Raw genomic sequence first — 17693 nt, forward strand, 5'->3', positions numbered from 1 at the left:
TTTCGAATGAAAATAATATTCACTAAGTCGCAGCCTCATAGATTTGAAGAGGCAATAGTTAGTAGTAAATATGTCGATATTTTTTGATTTCAATATTGGCCCAAAGGGAAGAAGGCTTAGAAGGGCTGTACAAGAGGATAAATATGAAATAGAAGCCTTGCTAAAACATAACGAGTCGGGGAAATTGTTTGGTGAAGTTGATGTCGGGAGTTTGATGTAAATATAATATGACACTTGGTTTCAAAATATTATTAATATAAATAAAAGACGAAGGGCGTAAATAGGCGGGCTTAGATCTATACATATACCTAATATAAATATTAGAAATGTAGCTTCTTTCTACAAGTAAAAGAATTTAAAAATAATATGTACTGAATGAGGTAAGTACGTAGGTAACGTATGTAAAAAGAAATTCACTCAACAACTCCACGTTTCAGTGAATTAACAACGTTATCAATATGTATGGTTAACTCCAAGCAGGAGGTCATAGGATTTATGTCTGTATGTGACCATCCTTCCATTCCCGGCGTGGACCCGGCAGCTTGGGAGACGTGGATGCGGAATATGTATCAGTAAGCTTTTTTATTATTTTCCTTTGAACTTCATACAGAGGCGGTAATTTTGTAAAAATAAATACTTAAGTTTTCGGTATACGAAGTTCATTACCCCTCACGAAAAACATGCTTGTTAATTGTACGAACTCTGAACATACTCATATAACAAAATGCGATTACCCAATATAACTATTTCATGGTTTCTGTGGCAGAAAATACTATTTATCACGAAATACTTTGTTCATCCATGCAATGTGTTGTGCTGAGACGGCATTCGCCTATTTTCTAGAAGAGTCTTTGGTATCTCTGTTTAAGAACGATGTTTATTTGCAACAAATAGTGCTTATGGTTCCACCAGATTGCCCTAAGGGTAAGTACTTTTAAAATATTATATTTTTCGTGATATTACAATGTGCACACCTAAAAATACATGATTAGTCAACAGCATATCAACGCGTGTAGATGCGCTACACGAGGTTGAATACAATCAGAATAAAATGCTTATGCACATATTATTTATAGAGTTCATTCTAAAGTATCAGACTATCCGAAAATATAATTACAAGAGAAACAAAGCGAAACGGGTAGATGACTACGAGGCTAATTATCATTATTTCTATACGGCTATACGACAAGATTTCTGTCCAAAATTGAGAATACGACGAGCCGTGTAAGTGCTTACATAAAAATATTTATCACAGTTAATGTCGATCTATTATTTATTGCTATGTCGCGAAAGCATGGTTAGCATTGAGTAAATTAATTAAGTATCAAACTTATCAAACGAGATTGGAGCGATCAGAAAGTGTTGTATCATATTTTAAGTTTAAATATCTCTCATTATATATTTAACTTTTACTCTACCAGTGACTTAATGGTTATCGGAATTTGACGTGAATTGCGCTTGTTGCGTAAACGTAGTCTAGATGTCAATAGACAAAAGAGTTTAGTATTTAACCCGCCTCTCAGTGCGTCATTTTTCAACGTAATAACAATCCTAAATTCCAGTGAGGAAGACAACGACGACATAGTAGCAATTCTCGACAAGAATTCTCCTCGATTACGCGAGTTGTATGGCGACTACTACATCAGTGAGATTATTGGACAGCATCCAGAAATGAAAAGAAAGATAATTGTAACTGAGGTTATTAATTAATTACATCATAATATCTATTGAAGATTTATCGATTATTACTCTCGTGACACATAGACCAACGTCTAAACACTGCTTAAGTTTGAATTTAGGTTTTTAATAGCTTATTGTTTACATTTGAATTTTCAGGGTATTGATGGAGTATCTGGTGTAATGTGTTTGAATTCTGATGTTAATTTTTCTATGCTTCAAAATACATACGAGTTGGATTCATACCACGGGCTGTGTAAGGCTACACCTCTTGAAAAAGAGAAAAATAGAAGGAGCAACATTCTTCTACGTACTTTTGGGTACGACATTTGAAATAATATAATCTTCAGCGAATGACGTTTGGTGGCGGTTTTTGTATGGAGATGATTTAAACTATTTGTTTGAAGCTGGGTAACAACTGGCTTTAATAGTTTAAAACATGAGCTTAAATCTAACATAAAATTAGAGTAATGGGGTTGCGACGCTTGCTAAAACTAATTTGGCTCATCTAAGTAGTAAATCTAAGTGACTCTTCAATACAAGTGAAGTCGATCTTTTTGGACATTATCGGAAACAAAAATATTGTATTATTATGAGGCTCCATGTGGCGCTTGGTGTTCTGTTTTTGGTGCCAAGTGTGCGACGATGGCTAACATTTGGTTTGCGCTTTATTATTATTTATTTGTGAATAAAAATAAAAATCCATGAGCTTTATAAGTCTTGGCAAACCCATATTGTAAACATGAGAACGAATTTCTTAGAAAGTTCGTAAGTTGAGTTAATTGCGAGTTTTATAAAGCGACAAAAGAACGTACACAGCTGCGCAGTTAAATTTCGACCTCTAACGTGGGCCTCTGTAAATATGAACTAATAATAAAACAACCCTTATTAAGCACGTTTGACTGTGTATATAATATGATAGTTATAATTCATATTAAAATTTTACAAGTTATTTTCGAAAGAATATTCAACGTGTTATTGTGACATAAAAGTTACTATTTAGCAAGACAAGGACGTAATAAAAATATTTTTCAGGGATCCCATTATGCTAGGAAAATGGACTCCTTTCGACGTTACTCCCTTCATTGAACATGAAAATACTCAAGATGTATGCATCATTTAAAATAAATATACGAATTAGTGATAAACCTATTTTGATTATGTGATGATTATATTAGTATTTTTGTATTGTAATATCATCACACAAATTTTAGCTATTCCGTAGTCAATAAAGACACATGACATACACAATTTAGAATTCAAAGAAAGTACATACATATACACAATACATAAGAACAAAATGGTAGTCGTGGGTTGAGATGTGTTTGTATTTCAAGAATTTTGTAGTATAAAACTATAAAATTTACGTTTAAGACGGAGAGAGAGAGGAATAATGTCATAGGAAGGTCAAGCACTACACTAATCGAGGTGATTGAGTTGATCGAACCAAGCAGAAGTAATACTGACGTCTTCATTTTTTAATAATTAATCAGCATGTCCTGTATTTGTGACTATTTAGGCTCGTGCCTAGCTCTCCCATCCACTTTATCTGTCTTCGTCCTGTTTCTCTCTCCCTCTCATTTCTTAAGAGTAAATCTGTCGAATCGCACTGTTTTAACTTGAATACTCATATGTCCCTTTTTATTACAGCGTAAACAGAATTTGACAGAGTGAGGAGGAGGGAGTGAGTATTTTAGTTAAAAGAGTGCAGTTAGTTCTAATGAATAATAATATATTTATTAAAAGACTTTCGTTAAGCCTGCCCAAACCCAAATACAAAAATGAATTATAAAATAATTTGTAGGATCAATCATACGACAATGTAAGCCTTAAAACAAAACCTACAAATAAGGTGAACTTCCGTCGCCAGTCTACCTATAATATTGATTTACATAACTCCGAAGACTTAAGTGATAGACTCTCGCCAATTTTATCCCAATGTACATCATTTGTCGACTTTCTACTCGAGGAAGATCCATTTGATTATGATATCGTCAACATAGACTGTAACTTGCTGACGGTCCCTCGGGTTTCCAAGGATGTTTGCTTGTAAGTAGTTTTTGAAGATTAAGAATACCCTCCAGGCAAACTGACAGAGCGAGTTCCTTTATGGACTTTATTAGGTTTCTCAAGAGATATGAGATATAACACAAACTAACTTTTATAGGTATAAAACTAAATCTTTAAAAAACATTTACTTTCTCAATTACTTTTAAGAATTCTATGCGATTGTTTTACAATTTTTCCAACTCCGGTAAGATTTCGAAACAAAAACACCTTTGATTTATGCTCACTTTAATATTACAGAAAACATCTTCTTCATATATTCATTCGATATAGGTATATATTGTATGTATTGGTAGTAATGTAAAAGACATATTTTTCTTCAGGCCCATCGTAAAAAAGAGGAGTCCAAGACGATCAGTTGTCAGTGAAATGGAAAACAAATATAGACGTTAGAATTTCAGTAATTATTAGGAAAGATTTTCATGTCTAAGAAGGCTTTTTTTATATTTTTTGTTTTCTTTATGTTAAATAATATTATTTTATTAATACAGTAACTTTAATAATTATTATGATAATTTTAACATTCCTTCCTATTTCAATTTTAGGCAGATCATCACTAAGAATTAATAAAAAAACTGAGAATAAAAATAAATTCTCTGGTGAACCAAACGCCTTTATGATTGAACTATTCGGTTTACACCATGATATCGATGAGAGGTCAGTAGAAACTACACCACCGTGGCATTATGCAGATAAAAGTTCACTTAATAGATGCAATATCCAGATCGCAAATGACCATTTCCATATGATCTTTATATTAAGAAATTAAGTCTTTTACATTACATAACAGTGGGAAGCAGTGTTATTTAAAGTAGAACCATAATTTTAATGTTGCAGTCACGCCTTCGATTTACTAGAAGCCTCATTTGAAGTTATGAAAGATTATGATTACTGTATTTTAAGAAAACCTTGTTCGGAAAAAAGCTTTCCATTATTACAACACTTTGCCGTAAGTTTTATCTATGTCTTGACCTGTCTACCCTATATTTCGAAAATTTAGAGTTTGAATTTCGAATACAAAAAATTAAAATAATTGATTTGAAATGTACACAAGGTTCTTTGATCACTTAACTTAGGTTTAACTTCAATACTGATTCCATTATTGGATTTGCATCATAGCTACAAATATTTATGTTTATGAATATGTTATCGAAATAGCTCAATATTTACGTATATATAAGATTTTGAAATTGTTGCAGTTTGTTCCCACTAAGAATCAAGTGGCTTGTGAATATGCATTATTTATTGCTCATAGATGCTCAGTTTTAAGGTATCCATTTATTACGGTAGTAGATTGTACAATAAATATATCTATTATAATACAGCCATATGGATTTGTGGGTAGATTCGAATCGTATGCCAACTTATATAATATAATTTTTATAACAATATAATTTTTATTTGGCACGCGCACTTGCGGCGGGCGGTGGTGCGCGGTGTCGATGGTGTGATTGGTAAATCAGTTGACGTTTGTGTCCCGCGCTGTGTACGATGCGCAGACTTTCCCCCACTCCTTTGTTTAATGCTCAAGAAGTTTGCCGGTACTTATACACGGCGGCTATTCTCCCGATAAGTGTTCTCCTTGCGCAGGATGGATTATTTTGGATATTTGGTTCCGCGCGAACACGTCAATATGAAGGAAAGGAATGGGAGTAGTAAGGGTAGGAGAAAGTGTGTTAAACCAAATGCATAACGTGGACTTTACGTGGCGACACCACTAACCTTAATCTAAAATAATACAAATTATTTTAAATAAACTAACTAAAAAGCTTCATAAATTCATGAATTGCAATGCAATACAAAAAAATAAGAAATACAAGAATTACAAAAGTCACAATTGAGCAGAAGAATGAATGTAAAAGAATTTTAAAAGATGTTAGGGAGGTAGCCATTCGTATGGAGTCGGGCAGCCTATTCCACAACGTAATGGTGGAGATTCTAAACGAATTGCCTAAGAAGGATGAACTGTGACTTAAGCATCTAAAGTAACTATGAAAGGAGCGTAACATATAGTATTAGGACCTGAGGATTTAAATTCATTTTAAAGAGGGAGTTTTGGCGTTAAAAATAAATGATTGTAAAAGTTCAAGAAGATGAGCGTCACGTCTGAGTCGAATAGGTTGTACAGAAATACGAGTCGACGCATTTGGCTTAGGGCCTTTCAACTGCCGGTGTAGAACACTTATTGTTTGGGATCAAAAACAAAAGGATCATCTCCTAAAACTCAAAAATATATTAGTCACGTGCCAAATAAGTCGTAATGTTCTGTATAGGTATCTTATAGTAATCGCTAGAAGCTCATCAGTTATCTACTCATTTTGTTTTCAAAAGTACTTCTCATTATTATGTATAGTATATATACAATGTTTTTAACAAACATTTTTGAAAATCCCGAGTTGTCTTAGGTTTGTCCAATGTATATTATAGTCGATTACATTATATATTAACATTTTAGTAGATTGCGCGTACGACGGGCTGAAATAATAGACATACCGCAAATAGCGGAGTTGCTCTACAGTTTAGACGGCAAAGAGACACTATGGTCGGTGGAAAATACAATTTTCAGGAGAAACGAACTAGAGGCATATGTGTTTCTAAGCAATGTTTCAGTTGTAGGAATTGGTATACTACAGTAAGTTTTTCTGGTATCAAATAGATTATTGTTATATAACATTACGTTACACTAGACTAGACTAGACTACACTAGACTAGTCTTGACTACACTAGACTAGACTGCACTAGACTAGACTGCACTAGACTAGTCTTGACTACACTAGACTAGTCTTGACTACACTATACTAGTCTTGACTATACTAGACTAACTATACTACACTACACTAGACTAGACTGCACTAACTGTCCTTATCCCAATAGTTAAAAATATTTCAGACCACCCGACCAAATCGACTTTTTGCGTAGCAAGTTCAACTTGGATGAGTACCGTACTCACATGCATCACGTGATGGGACAGGATCAAGGGGCTGGGTGTGCCACACTTAATACGGCTCTTGTATATCCCGCTTTTGAACCCCATTATAGGTAAGTGTAGATATTCCGAGCAAAGAAGAGGGTTAATTCACTTCAAGAAAAGAGCGTACCAAATCTCAAAAGGCCGGCAACGTATTCGCGAGACCTCTGGCATTGAGTGTTCATGTGCGACTGTCTCACTGTTAGGTATTCATATAAACCTCTTGCCCGTTTTCCCCCTGTTTTGAAAAAAAGGTCTGAATATAGATTAAAAGGTAAGAAAATCCTATTAAAAATTGTTTACCAAAGACGTTTCAAAGCACAGGTATCCAGGGACAGTTTTATAATGACGACGAATGAAGATACTGTCGGTTTTTTTATAGAACAGGAAGCGCACTGGAAGGAGGTAACCTAACCTGATGTTAAGTGATATCGCCCCTCCGCCCATGGACACTCACACTGCCTGCAAGTACGTTACCAGACTTTTACGAATTGGTACGCTCTTATCTTGACCCTTAGTCGAATTGGTTCGGAAATACTTCAGTGGGCAGATTGTTCCACAATGTGGTAGTGCGCCGCAAGAACTGCCATAAATATCGCTCAGTTGTGGAACGCCACGCCGTACATCGAAGTAATTCGTACTCTGCCTTGACGAACGATGATGAAACTGAGTTGCAGGTAGCAATAACTGTTAATATTTATGTACTTAATGATTTTGTTGTATCTTACAGATTCTTCGTTAGAGATATGCTGCGGCTGTCCGGGATTCATTCACTTGTGTGGATGACGGCTTATAGGAATAAATGGGTAAGAATTTTGTGGAATCGACCCAGATATGTAATGTTATAATGAAACTATATTTCTAAATTATGTTTAAAGTTCATAATTTAACTGTATGATATATTAATCATTTTAAGATTCAAGCTTACGTACGTGCGACACGATTAATAATCTGTATTATCTATATATCGTTTTTATAAAAAGAAAAGCGAAATATTAAATATTGTACATTTATTTCAGGTAACACATAAAATAAATTCGTTTGCGTCTGTAATGATCCCGTTGCGTCCGCGCATCTCACATTTGGATTATGCACCAGTACCAAAATTGAATAAATTGCAAGCACTTTCAAATTTCTTGTAAGTGTACTTTCGAAGCTTAATCTACAACATTATTGCGCTTCGTGTAATATGCCTAACTGATTAAATTAAAGCGTTTCATAAATCAATGGAAAAGTCCAGTTTATGGACATCTTTTTAGGCTTAAAATATTATGATTTGGAAATTTAGTAAATTTGGAACTTAATAATAAATTAAAACCCAATTCGTATTAGCTTCTTATTAACTTCTATCGTCGAGGTGAATGAACTGATGCTCTAATCAATAATATAAAAAATTGAATTGGTCACTAGAAATTTAACCTATCACAGTTTTTATTTAAACAAAGTAAGTAAATTATCAAAACATATACTGATAAACAAAAATTCAAATTCCAAATAAGTTTAATGAATTTTCAAATAGCCCTTAACAATCAGCAATCAATAATAAATTTGAATATTTATATACATCGATATAACTGGACTAGATGTATATAACTAAGGAATACCGGTTGTATTAGGCTCGAACACTTCGGATCCTAGCATAGCCATTTATTCAACAGCGAATTATCTCTAGACAATTTATTCTTTCAATACAGGATGTCTTTCAGCTGTTGGTACATCGGTGCCAGGCTGACCAGTGTTCCCAAAGTGACAGTGGATTGTAGATTGGTAGTCATCGGCGCATCTACCACCGCAATGGCGTTTTTGAATACATTATTGTTCGGGTAATGCGTGAAAATATTAATAAGCGGTATAAGAGTTGAAGATAAGGAATTGCAATAAAATAATAACTGATGAATAACTGAATATATTATAATTCATATTAAACATTTTTTCATAAATAGTGTTTATAAAAATAGTTTTATGTAGACATAGAGAAACGATGTTTAGCTGAGCGTCTTTTTTTCCAAACATTGCAAATTACCTATTACCACAGACTAACAAAAGAGTATCAAAATATTTTGATTTTTAACTATCCATTTCTTTTAATATTATGCGTGAACACGAAACGATTAATTTGTTATAGATATATAATAATATAGAAGGATAAAAGATATGTATAAAATTTCCAAATTTCCAGCGACACTTCATCTTATATATTCTTCACAAACTTAACACTAATATCGCCACACGGGTTGCCATATGTAAGAAATTCAAACCCGCTCGCTGAAATGATGTTTCTAAAGGACCACACAAATTCGGAGAAATATTTAAAGAGTGTACCGTACACCTATTACGTAAACACTATACACGGTACTGTGGTGGAAATTCACAAGTAAGTATATTATATACGTACGTATGCATGTAGATAAAATCCTATATTCTTTTCTCATGTTTTTGATTAAACAGTTCGTCATTTCGTCTATGATTAACTCTTGATTATTATGTATTTATTTCTTTGTAATACTAATCATATCTTTATTCTTATGACAACTATATAATCCAAATGCTTGAAACACTTCGTTTTCAGTTCAAAATTTATGCGGCGGTGATAAGGGAGATGAATGAATGTAAAGTGTAATTAAGTAATTCAGCTTTATACAGTATACTATAACGAGAGGAGGCCTTCCAAGTAGATACACACAAGCCAAGAAACACTAACTTGCACTTGTTTGGCGGGCATACTTTTTTCGGGCATTTTGATTTTCTCCTCAGTTCCTATTAACAGACCAAGGATTTCTACTTCTCTTTGTTAATTCACGCATTTCTCTTATGGTTATTCTTAAATTGCCATCTGTGTGTTCCCCCAGGGTTCTTGGCCCAAAACCAAACACATGATCTCGCTAAGTATAACCGTTTATTGGTTTATAATAAATTACGGAAACGAATAGGTACTCCGTAATTGAGTATAGGAAAAATAAAGCAACTCCAGGCTCTGGTAAAGCGAAAAAATCCACTTAATATCCTCTTACCCCCCCCCTCCAAATAAAAGGTGATGAATAAATAAAACGTGTATATGAGTATATATAATATATTTGCATAGTTTTAAGGAATTAACTTAAAAACTACGGAGACATTCTATCACCATTAGAATGCTAAATTACCTATCAGTAGACTTTATTTATCCAAAATATAAAGAAAATTGCAGCCGTGACTAGCTAGCTGTAACTTCAGATCAATCGTAAGGAAACCGGCATGTGTCAAACCCAACGTGAGGTGTCAGATAAAGAAGCCTCATCACCTACTTGTGTATAAAATAATCCAGATTGCACTGGATTATTGTTATTATAAAGTTGTGTATTGATGTCATGAAAAGACACTACTTTTACCGAAATTAGTACTTAATTATTCGAATAGCATTTAATTGTGTTACAGGAGGCAGAAATATGTGTTGTTATCAAACGGTAGCAGGTGTTACTACGATCGCTTGTTTTTACTATGCGGCATTCAGTACCAACGTCCCGATTATTTAAAAATACACCAGCCTGATAAGTTAGTTACACATTCACATTAAAAATTACTAGTAAATCTCAGTAGAAAAGATCGACAATCAATGTAACATTAAAGAAGCACAGCTAAGTAAATCTAGATGAACTTTCAACTTCTTTGAGAAAATTTAAATCATATGAAGTTTTTGTAATTTGTTTGTAAATTTTGTAAATAGACTTTTCCGTATCTCTTCTTATTTATCTGAACTAATAATTACGCTAGTCCGTATATAAATAATCTAATTTTATCAATCGATTAAATAAACCATTAGAGTGCAGAAAAAGAACTTCCGTGGCGGTTAAGTGAACTAGCTTCTGGACAGTGTTTTTTTTTCACATTAAGTATTAAGATGATTACTGTCGAACTGTAATGACGTCAACAAAATATAATTGTAATCGAACTAAAATTCAGTTTCAGTAAACCAAATACATAAAAACAAAAAAAATTCAAATCGTTAGAAGGATTTGATCAGGATTTCACGATAATAGAATTCGTCATTATTAGTAACCCAATAAAAGTATCTATCGAAATAACTAATTATTAGGACACAGCTACGAAAGGTGCAGATTCTGTAGGTCTGCCTTTCTTAAATTTTTTTCAGAAGTGACATTAAGTACAGTCGTCTAGACGTCCCTCATGGTTTGAAAGAGCCAACCATATCATCGCTTCCTTTCAATGTCTTCATAGTGAACAATGTATCAGACGCAAACAAGGCGATCAACTATTTAAAATCTATTGACTGGGAGAACACTGAAGGTAAAACATAACTTTGTTTTATTGTGGCAGCGCTTCCATTCTTTGCCACTTTTTAAATCAAACTTCCAATGGAAATAATACTGATAATACGTTCAGTGAAACGTTTTTTTGTTTTTCGCACTTAACGTACCTTCAAACTTTGAGCGTTTCCTTTCAAAATTAGTTCCTTTTTTACCACACGCTATCTATTGAGTGTACTACTTTTATTTTGTTTTGAGTGCGTTCCTCTTTAACATTACATTTGGATAAATAATAACATAACTGTATGCTTGGAAATTATTTCGTATAGCCACTGTATTTTGGAAGAATAAATGTATATAAATAGTTAATAAAACAAACTATTTTTTATTGAATGTGATCAATACATTAGGTAAATACACATATTTCACTGATCTGATCTGATTAAACATCCTCTTTTACTGGGATAAGAGTGCAGCATCGTTAAACTAATTGTATGAGTCAACTGCCTAGTAACGCTAAATATTACATTTATTTCTTATAGGTGTGTTTGTAATTTATTATTTTTAGATGTTATATTTTCATCAAAATAAGTGTCTATCGTCGTTTTAAGATTGTAAATTTCATAGGAAAAATACTAGTATATGGGGCATCGATTAATGCATATTGTTGTATTGCGACGTTATTGGAGATGAAGATTTCACCTGAACTCATAGTATATATAGAACCCTTTCCGGACGAATGCAAAGGTCCACGAGTGTCGCCCTTTTGTAATATTTATGTAAGTACTTTACGTTTTATAAAACTCCAGAGTGGAGGGTTTCTTGCCTATTCTTCTAAATGGTAGTAACGTTAATGAACCAGAATTAATAAAATAATTTTGGATAAACATAAAATTAAATAAGTTTTTGGGAAAAGTGAAAATATAGTTAAATAAAATGCTTACAATACATTGAAATAAACAAGTTTAGTATGTATTCAGATACTGCTTGAATTTTTTTTATGGAAACTCGCTGTTGACATGACGGGCTATGCTCGGTCTGTTTTGGTGAGCGTACCTCTTCCTCACGGACGTAATGCATTTGGTTTTGGCAGCTTTTATAACTACAGCCTCCCGCCAACCTGTTCTTTCCCATTCGCACACAACCAAACCGAATGTTGCTATTGTAACCAAAAATATTATATATAATCTTCCCAAGAGAGTAGAGCTATATAAAAGCTATATTTTACTTCTTGCATATTCAATATACCCTTTTTTTCCAAGGTTGACAAAACAATACGTAGAGTTCTTGAAAGTTTAAAAATAAAAGTATACCGTTCATATTACTTTCAAAACTGGAGTTTGGATGGCGAAAATGCCATAACTCACGTTCAAATTATGTCGCATTTTGAATTGTTAAGCTTAGAATGCGCTGCGTTTTTCTATTACGGCAAACGAGGTGTAAACGAACAATTATTTATGGGTAAGTTATTACTAGTCTTTATTATCATCGTAATATATTAAATTCAATCTTCTTTCACGTAAATAATGTATTACTTCGTATTTATTAAGGATTTCAGGTACCAGCCAAAATTATTTACCTGGAGGAAAATTGGTCACGGGGATACTCATATCTCTAAAATTAATGAACGGGTTTCGGCAAACTTAGTATATACCTATTTAAATCAAAATTTATCCCAACATGATTAATTTCCAACAAATTTTTAGATAATAACATTCATACATCCCTTTAGCACACGTGGGAAGACACGATTGGAAGCCTATCATGCTAAAATACAGGCCATGTTACCTGTCATCATCCTGAAATATTATCCAATTCTAAAAACCCTCCAGGCCTATATACATTAATAACCTTTTTAGATTTTTGGTTAATAAGCGACAAAACAGTAAGGTTATTAAAATGATGTAATTTAAACTAATTACGAGATAAGTTTACCGTTAAGACAATAAAATTTTGGTTGTCTTTGTTTACACATCAGAGACTATCGTACTATTATTTAATTTATATTGTAAATCTGATGAATCTCAAATGTTAAACATTCGATTAGAAATTATTATGTATCTATCTGAATTAGCCGCAATTAGTAAGACTTTCTTTGTTAGCGGTTCATATGGCTGGTATGGGGTACAGCGGTGGGTTGCTGGTGGACCAGCAGTTCATGAGTAGTGCGCCTCTTGTCTATGCAGCGGGGCCTCTCGCGCAACACCGATATAGCTACCACGACAGCTATGAGATTGGCTTCTATGTATGTCTCTATTCTTCCCTAACATAGTTCTTGTGTCTATGCCTTCGTAACTTAGAATAAAAGTATTCATAACCGTGTTAGTGATCAGTGTAATGATAGAAAACCGTTCTTACATTAACTCAGTCCTTATTAATAACGATAGGTATAGTAAAGCACATAATTCTTTATAAAATTTCAGAATTCATAGCACTTATAAATTAATAATTATCTACTGGACTAATATCAATTAAATTTTAGTTGTGTATAATATTTTTATAGCTAGGAAAACTTATTAGAAATGAACTGGACCCATTGTTTACTGAACAAAGCAACTATGGGACTGATAAAGAAAATGTTGACGTCAATAAGTCATGTAATGGATATGGCGTTGAGGATGATACGTGAGAATTTAACATTTCATGTTAATAGCGAAGAATTTGTGTATCTTGTACTTATATAAGAGGTCTTAATTTCTGGTATATTTCGTATTGAAACACTAAATTTCTATAAAAAGAACTAGACGTGCCAAGTATGATTCAGAGTCAATACTAATCACTAAGTACGATGTTTGTATGTTTAAAAAAATCCACGTTTTTGATATTATCATACTCTACATAAAAATTTTTTTATTGAAGATAGAAATTCGATGCTCACTGACCACAACTGCTGTGAAGCATTTGAAACCTCAAGTAATAACGTATACAAATATAAAATATTACATTTTTTTGAGCGGATCATTTATTTTTAGACAACAAGAAAGTGGACAGAGTACACCAGAATTGAAAAGGCCTATTGTACAATATTGTTATTTGCCGGGAGGGTTACAGTATTTAGAAGTACGACCACCGGGAATCAAAGTCCCGCACCATTATGTACAAACTTTGGAGTATAATGTTAGTATTCACATTATAAGGAAACCTAACGCGATACTATTATTTTTTTGAATGCAAGGAAATTCGCCATAAGATCCCATAAGGCATTTACGTTGGGATGTGGTATAAATATGTTTTTATGTTTTATAAAGAAAGTCTAGTCAGTGCGTTTGCAGAGAAAATACAAAAAAATACTCGTTGAATTGATACTTACATTCGGGTTTGAAAAGATTCTCATTGTTACCTAACTCACTAAAATTCGCAGCGATAAGGCGGAACTGTTTGAATAAAAGAGAATGGATGTGTCAAATTTCATGCCGTGTATGTCTACGACTATATACTTAGTGTTGCTATCATTGGTAATTTAGCAACTTAGTGTTGCTATAATCATAGTTAGCTTGTTGGCATTTACTTATTATTTATGCATATTAAAATATTTTTACGAGCTAAGGTTTCGGATAGAAAATGCTGTAGATCTGTTCAAGGGTTTATTTCTTGATAGTTCAGTGTGGAATTTGTTACAACTAAAAACCGGAAATTACGCACAGAAATGCACTAATTACACAAACACAAAATTCTCTCACTAATTACTTTAATTACGCACTTCCACACACTTCCACGCACTTCCGCACTTACACACATTGCTCCGTCCTTCTCGTACGGCGTTCTATTGTGTTTAGCCTGGCTTCGAGAAGATTCCGACAATCCCTCTCGCGTATCATTCCGCCCTTGTCCCCCATTCCAGAAAAATTCGGCTTAGAATATTCCTACATCATAGGTATAACTGCTCGTGAAAACGCCTGAACTCAACTGCACTTGTTCCGAAATGGCCTGAAAAAATGTTTCAGCCTCCTAAAACTAATGCAAATTACAATTTTCAAATATGTTATTGACTGTCCAAATCAAAATTCAAAGCATTTCATTCAAAGCATTCAATTCAAGCTGAAAAGTTGTCTAACTAGTAGGAAAATCTAGAAACATTGCAGTCAGCCCGTCTTCGTAACAATAGTTTGTTTTGTTTTGAAGAGATTGTATAGTAGAAGTTTTGACATTTATAACGTTATTTTATACTTATTTTCAGGGCTTTGTAATAGAAACATTCAAGAAGGGATATTTTAAATTACACTTTAATAAGGATCTGATAGTAGACGGGATTACATGTCTTACGCCAGAAAAGTTCTCGTTGGAGAATTTTAAAAAATTATATGGATTATCCAGTTCTATACTTAGTAATGTGCATTTGAGATACACGGTAAAATAATGTTTTTTACTGTAAGCCTTATATAGTTATTTAATGTTTGGTCCGTTTTACACTTTAGAATTTTGTATTTAAATAAAACGAACTAAACATGTTTTAGGTAAACACATAATTTTAGATAAGGCTGCCTAATAAGTTATGTAACCTACTTACTTTTTGTTTTTTTATTTGTATAATAATGTATATTATGGTAACAAAGTATAAATAAAAAAATATGGCATGGTCAGGTTTGTTCGTAATAAAATAACATTTTTTAAAGTCAATTATTTAAAACCTATTCTTTGGCATATATAATTATGTTTGTCCGTCTATCCAAACATTTGCAAACAAAGAAAAAACAACGAACGTTTGCCAAATAGTGGTGGTTTATTTTGTTATTTTCAATTTACAGACAAAAAGAATAGACAATTTATTCGAATTTTTCCGAGAGCCGTGGGCGCATTTCTTGTACCATGACCACGTTGAAGAGCTTTTCGCAATTGTCAAGGAACTACTGCCAACGGTAATATCTCCACTCAAAGTTCCCCTAATATGGGATGGAGCAAATAATATACTTATTATAATTTTGACTAATGAAATTAAAAAATCCTGGAAGCATATAGGGAAATATAATATCGAAGCCCTTGTATCACGATTTTTTATTAAGTTATTTAATTCATTTAACAGTAATTATGAAAAAGCACCGGCTCGCACATACTGATACTTTTTCTATGCAGTGTATACGATCGTTGCCCGTAAAATACGTTCCCTTTTAAAACTCGGTGTAGTACTGACAATTTCGTAAGCGATTATGCCTATGCGTTCTTGGCTCGAGTGTTATCTATAATTTCCCTTCTCCACCTCTGGTGTAAATGAGACACCGGACGAGTGACTAATGCTGATAAGCACTGTTGAGAAAATAAATAATATTGTTGTATGTCAAAGATCAAAAAAGATTTAAACTCCACAAATCACCAATCTCATAAGTCTTCATGTTGCTGATATTGAATATATATATATCCGTTACAAATGTTAAGCGAGTGTAATCAATATAACAGCAAGATACTTGAATTTTCCTGGTCAGCTTATCGTTACTGTTACAGTATACAATTTTAGTAGGTCTTAAACTCGGTTTCCTGTTGTAATTTGAATTCTAATTAATACTAGGTGGAAGAGTAATTCTACATGGAATCATGTTCACAGGGCCAACCACATGGCGAGACAATAAAAGAAGTTCTTACAGCAGCCGTCGATAAATTACCGATAACGGTGAGCGAATTATTATTAGAATGTAGTGCGTTCTATAATCTATGTTCTAAGTGTTTAGTAAATAAAATATGCCATAGTTCGACACACTGTCTAGTTTTGCGATACAATATAATAATTTAGCGTATTTAGATGTTTTTCCTGGAGATTGATAGGTTTTGATTTGAAATATTAATTAGTTTATATTGTAAGTTAGTCTAAGGGGGTAGACTTGGGACTAAAGTTCTAGAAGCAAGAAGACTTCTTAGTTAATGCTTGAATACAGTTCATGCGCCAACTTTTGCTGAGTCCATATTCTGTAACTCCCAATAACAACTGCAATGTAACAGCTTTAATACCCGGCGATGCCAAGGTTACGTGGGATAAATTGCAGTAAATCTGCTTACGTAATACTTTACCGGCATATTACATACAAAGTGTGAATCAGTATCAACATCAGATACAGAGTACCGACGCTGGTTAAGCAAAGATTTATTATAAAAATAATTTTCAATCAAAGTTTACTTTTTTGAATATTTATATATCTTCTAACAGGCGCACTCATACAACATGAAGATGAAGATTCGATCCAGTTTTGAGAAGTCCCCACACATTGAGGCGATCACCCAATACGTGATACAGTGGGTGTCAGAAAATAACGTCTTGTTACCAATGTATCTACAACCATCTGAAAGAACTGCTTATGCCCACGACTTGGATAAACACCCGGCTTTTAAAAGGCGGAAGCGAAGTGTTGTCAGAATGTTGGCGAAGATCTGTTAATATCTGTGAAATTCAAATAAATATTCCTTAACTAATTAATATTCATTTACTGATTCTTATATTTGTTCACTCGTTAGATAATTGGGGCTATAAAATGAATAAAATAAAATTCCTACTTGGTTTTATTTAGTATTTTTCATATTTCTTAAATATTTATGAGGTAGTAAGGTTTAAAGGGAACTGGCCTTACAATGAAGTATATAAGACGTTTTTCAACTTCATACTTCTTCCTGATACGGCAACTTGCGTTTCCGGAACAATAAACGTGTTATGAGGCGCTACTGTTTCCTTATCCAAACAATGAGATTTATCTTAATGTAGAAACATTCAGAAGTAAACTTATTCTATTTAAAAACTAAATGCAGATAATAAAAAC

General features: G+C 33.2%; 1 protein-coding gene across 4 annotated transcripts; it reads left to right on the forward strand.

The window, feature by feature from the left end:
- Positions 1-63: 63 nt before the first annotated feature.
- Positions 64-17399, forward strand: LOC123709551 (cilia- and flagella-associated protein 61-like). 4 transcript variants are annotated; one of them, XM_045660959.1, is made up of 29 exons: positions 64-216; positions 438-572; positions 767-924; positions 1077-1224; positions 1563-1698; positions 1837-1997; positions 2713-2785; positions 3482-3726; positions 4068-4132; positions 4290-4401; positions 4582-4693; positions 4944-5014; positions 6200-6376; positions 6634-6783; positions 7443-7518; positions 7732-7850; positions 8407-8535; positions 8892-9086; positions 10127-10243; positions 10842-10996; positions 11584-11735; positions 12219-12417; positions 13059-13201; positions 13460-13581; positions 13929-14073; positions 15134-15304; positions 15702-15812; positions 16493-16558; positions 17090-17399. In XM_045660959.1, the coding sequence occupies exons 1-29, from the start codon at positions 71-73 to the stop codon at positions 17315-17317; spliced, it is 4017 nt and encodes a 1338-aa protein (XP_045516915.1). In that variant the 5' UTR covers positions 64-70; the 3' UTR covers positions 17318-17399. The 4 variants fall into 4 exon arrangements, with proteins under 4 accessions (XP_045516915.1, XP_045516923.1, XP_045516935.1 ...); XM_045660967.1 differs by having other exon boundaries at positions 8419-8535; XM_045660973.1 differs by having other exon boundaries at positions 169-216; positions 478-572.
- Positions 17400-17693: the final 294 nt, after the last annotated feature.

This window comes from Pieris brassicae, chromosome 1 (genome assembly GCF_905147105.1).
Source record: "Pieris brassicae chromosome 1, ilPieBrab1.1, whole genome shotgun sequence".
Lineage (NCBI taxonomy): Eukaryota > Metazoa > Arthropoda > Insecta > Lepidoptera > Pieridae > Pieris > Pieris brassicae.